The sequence below is a fragment of the Zea mays genome, chromosome 6, assembly GCF_902167145.1.
Source record: "Zea mays cultivar B73 chromosome 6, Zm-B73-REFERENCE-NAM-5.0, whole genome shotgun sequence".
In the NCBI taxonomy this organism is placed as follows: Eukaryota; Viridiplantae; Streptophyta; class Magnoliopsida; order Poales; family Poaceae; genus Zea; species Zea mays.
The window spans coordinates 142281526-142284405 of record NC_050101.1 but is presented as its reverse complement, the minus strand read 5'-3'; the positions used below and the strand labels follow the sequence as shown (position 1 = coordinate 142284405).

The 2880-nt window shown below is 47.7% G+C and overlaps 1 protein-coding gene across 1 annotated transcript; it reads left to right on the top strand.

Moving 5' to 3' along the window:
- The first annotated feature begins 1803 nt into the window (after nt 1-1803).
- Nucleotides 1804-2304, top strand: LOC118472318 (serine/threonine-protein phosphatase 7 long form homolog). Its single transcript, XM_035960305.1, has 2 exons — nt 1804-2104; nt 2187-2304. The coding sequence occupies exons 1-2, from the start codon at nt 1872-1874 to the stop codon at nt 2302-2304; spliced, it is 351 nt and encodes a 116-aa protein (XP_035816198.1). The 5' UTR covers nt 1804-1871.
- The last annotated feature ends 576 nt before the right edge of the window (nt 2305-2880 follow it).

Here is a 2880-nt window from a genome sequence, read left to right as displayed (position 1 = left end):
ATTCTGATGATGACCGTCCGGTTCAAGAAATGACCGAGCAAGAAATTGAACTCATAAGACGTTTGTGTCCGGAGCGAGACCCTGCAGTACATGAATTTAGCAGTTTAAGTCATTCCACCCGTGCGTATGCTGAAGGACGTGACGATGAACTGCTAGAGGCTCCGGATAACGCCGACTTACTTGATGCATTCTGGTGCGGATGTGGTAAACCTAGACAATACCATTTTCCATGTTCTCATTATGTTGCGGCCGCACGTCATCGTAACTTTGCATTTGAGAGCAGAATACCTTCTGAGTTCAGTGTAGAGAGCTTAGTACGTACCTGGAGCCCTCGTTTTGAGCCATTTCTTGATGAGTCACAATGGCCAACGTACACCGGTCCGGTATACGTTGCTGATCCAGCGCATCGATGGGACAAACGTGGTAGTAGGAAAAGGAGCCGGTGCAACATGGTTATGGATCAGGTTTCCGGTCGCAGTAGGAGAGGACGAGCGTCCCCCTTTCTCGTGGACCCAGAGCAGAATGAATGCGGAAAATGCGGTAGACTTGGCCACAACTCACGTACATGCATTTGGACACTTAGTCAGGTGTGATATATTTTTTTATACACAAATTTTATTCTAATATGTCGATGTTTTTGTTACACTTTGTACACAACTTATATTCTAATATGTTGATATCTTAATTTGCAGGATGGCGCAGTTCCACTTGCTGGACCCTCACTACGACGAGCACCACAGGGGCCGTCTCACCGCAGAGGGAGAGGTAATATTTTGTTTGCTATATTTGCGACCTATATTTGAATTAATATATGCGACCTATATTTGACTAATGAAAAATCTTTTGATTGCTAGGTGTTGCCCGTTCTGCGGGTCCGGACCCACGACCGGTTTCTGGAGGAGATGAGGTACGATGAGAGGTACACTCCTCTCCTACAGAGGGCTGGCTTGGACGTCTTATCGTACCAGATCCGCCGTGGGCTGCCCACTTTCAACCCAGCGGCGTTGACGGCTCTGGTCGACAGGTAAAGACTTCTCTAGTTGTTTAATATTTACAATTATCAAATCTACTTTGCATACTAATGATTTTTGTATTCTTTTGTCTTCCAATAGGTGGCGGCCAGAGACTCACACTTTCCACCTTCCCTGCGGTGAGATGACTGTGACGCTTGAAGATTGCCAGAAGATTCTTGGTCTCAGCATTATGGGTCGTCCAGTGACCGGTCAGGCATCACCAGGCGGTTGGAGGCAGAGGGTGGAGGCCTTTCTTGGGAAACTGCTTCCGGATGAGCTACGAGGTAGCCACAACACCGGAGTCCCACTGACCTGGCTTAGGCAGAGCTTTGGGCAGTGTCCACCTGGTGCAGATGAGCAGACGGTTGGATACCATTGTCGAGCTTGGATTCTCCATCTCTTTGGTTCAGTTCTTTTTCCAGACGCAACAGGCGACAGCGCGTCATGGATGTTTCTGCCCTGCCTGACTGACTGGGATACGACCGGAGGTTACAGCTGGGCTTCAGCAGTGTTGGCCTTCCTGTACAGGCAACTTTGCGAGGCTTGTCGTCGTTCGTCGAGGACCGCCAGCTTAGGTGGATGTGTCTACCTACTACAGCTGTGGATGTGGGCACACATACCCGTCGGGCGACCCAGAGAGTTTCCTCCTCGTGAGTGGTTCGTGGTAGCCAGACATCGGCTTAAGCCCACGGCTGCTTACCGCTGGGACCAGGTCGAGGAGCCATTCGCACGACACCAGCGTGCTTACGTGGAGTACTCAAACGAGCTCGACGCACTTACTCCATCGATGGTGAGTTGTCTCCTTTTTTCTTTTTACATGTCCTTTCTACTTTTATCACACGACACCAGCGTGCTTACATGGGCTTTCTAAAACTTTTGCAGGTGACTTGGCAACCGTATCTTGATCCATATTTCGCCAGCATACAGTTGAGCAGCATGTGCTCAATAGACGAGAACCTCTACCTCATGAGGTGTCCCCTCATCTGTTTTTATGCTGTTGAGTACCACTTGCCCCACAGAGTTGCTCGACAGTTCGGATTGCGCCAGGAGTTTCCGGTGGAGCCATTCTCGACTTCAATAGAACTTCATAAGTGAGTTACTACATGCACTTGTTATTCTAACTAATAATTGAAATATCAGTTAGTCGCTAATATATGGTTCTAACTTTTGCAGGTTCGACAGACAGAGACAGAAGAAGGTCACGGACTTCGAGACGCACCATCGTGATTACATTGATGAATGGGACCAGCAGGGGGATCTGAACTATGAGAATGAGTCGTCGTCGTCCTAGATGTGTCGTCGTCCTCCTCCTCCATCAGCTCAACCGTTGCCATTTTATCCTGAACATATCTCGCATGCGCCTCATCGGCCAAATAGTTTACGCCGCTTCCAATCTCTGCAAATATAATGAGAAAATTAAGTTAGCAAAGTCAGGATAAATAAATTGTACTAACATAATTATAATATCATTTATCTCACTTACTTCCCTTCAGGCGATCAGCAAGATTATCCAACATCTGTTTCTCGGCTTGAGCCGCTTCCCATTCCCTTGCATCCTGTGCTCTCTTCTCATCTGCCGCCTTCAACCTCCTATACTCTGCACGCTTCGGGCTATCATAAAAGGCAGACTTTGCTTCCCTACGCATGTCGCGTATGCGATCGTTAATGTACGAATCAACGAGCTGAGATCCACAACGCATCTTCTGTCCCATTATTCTCTTGGACTCTATTGTCCGCATCACCTCTCCTTTGTCGTCGTAACTCTCCCAACTGCATTTCCTCGTCTCCTACAAAAAAATAGTAAGTACCGCTATAACATTACATCTGGTGCAAAAAAAAATACCAACCTCATCGTAATCGACCATAT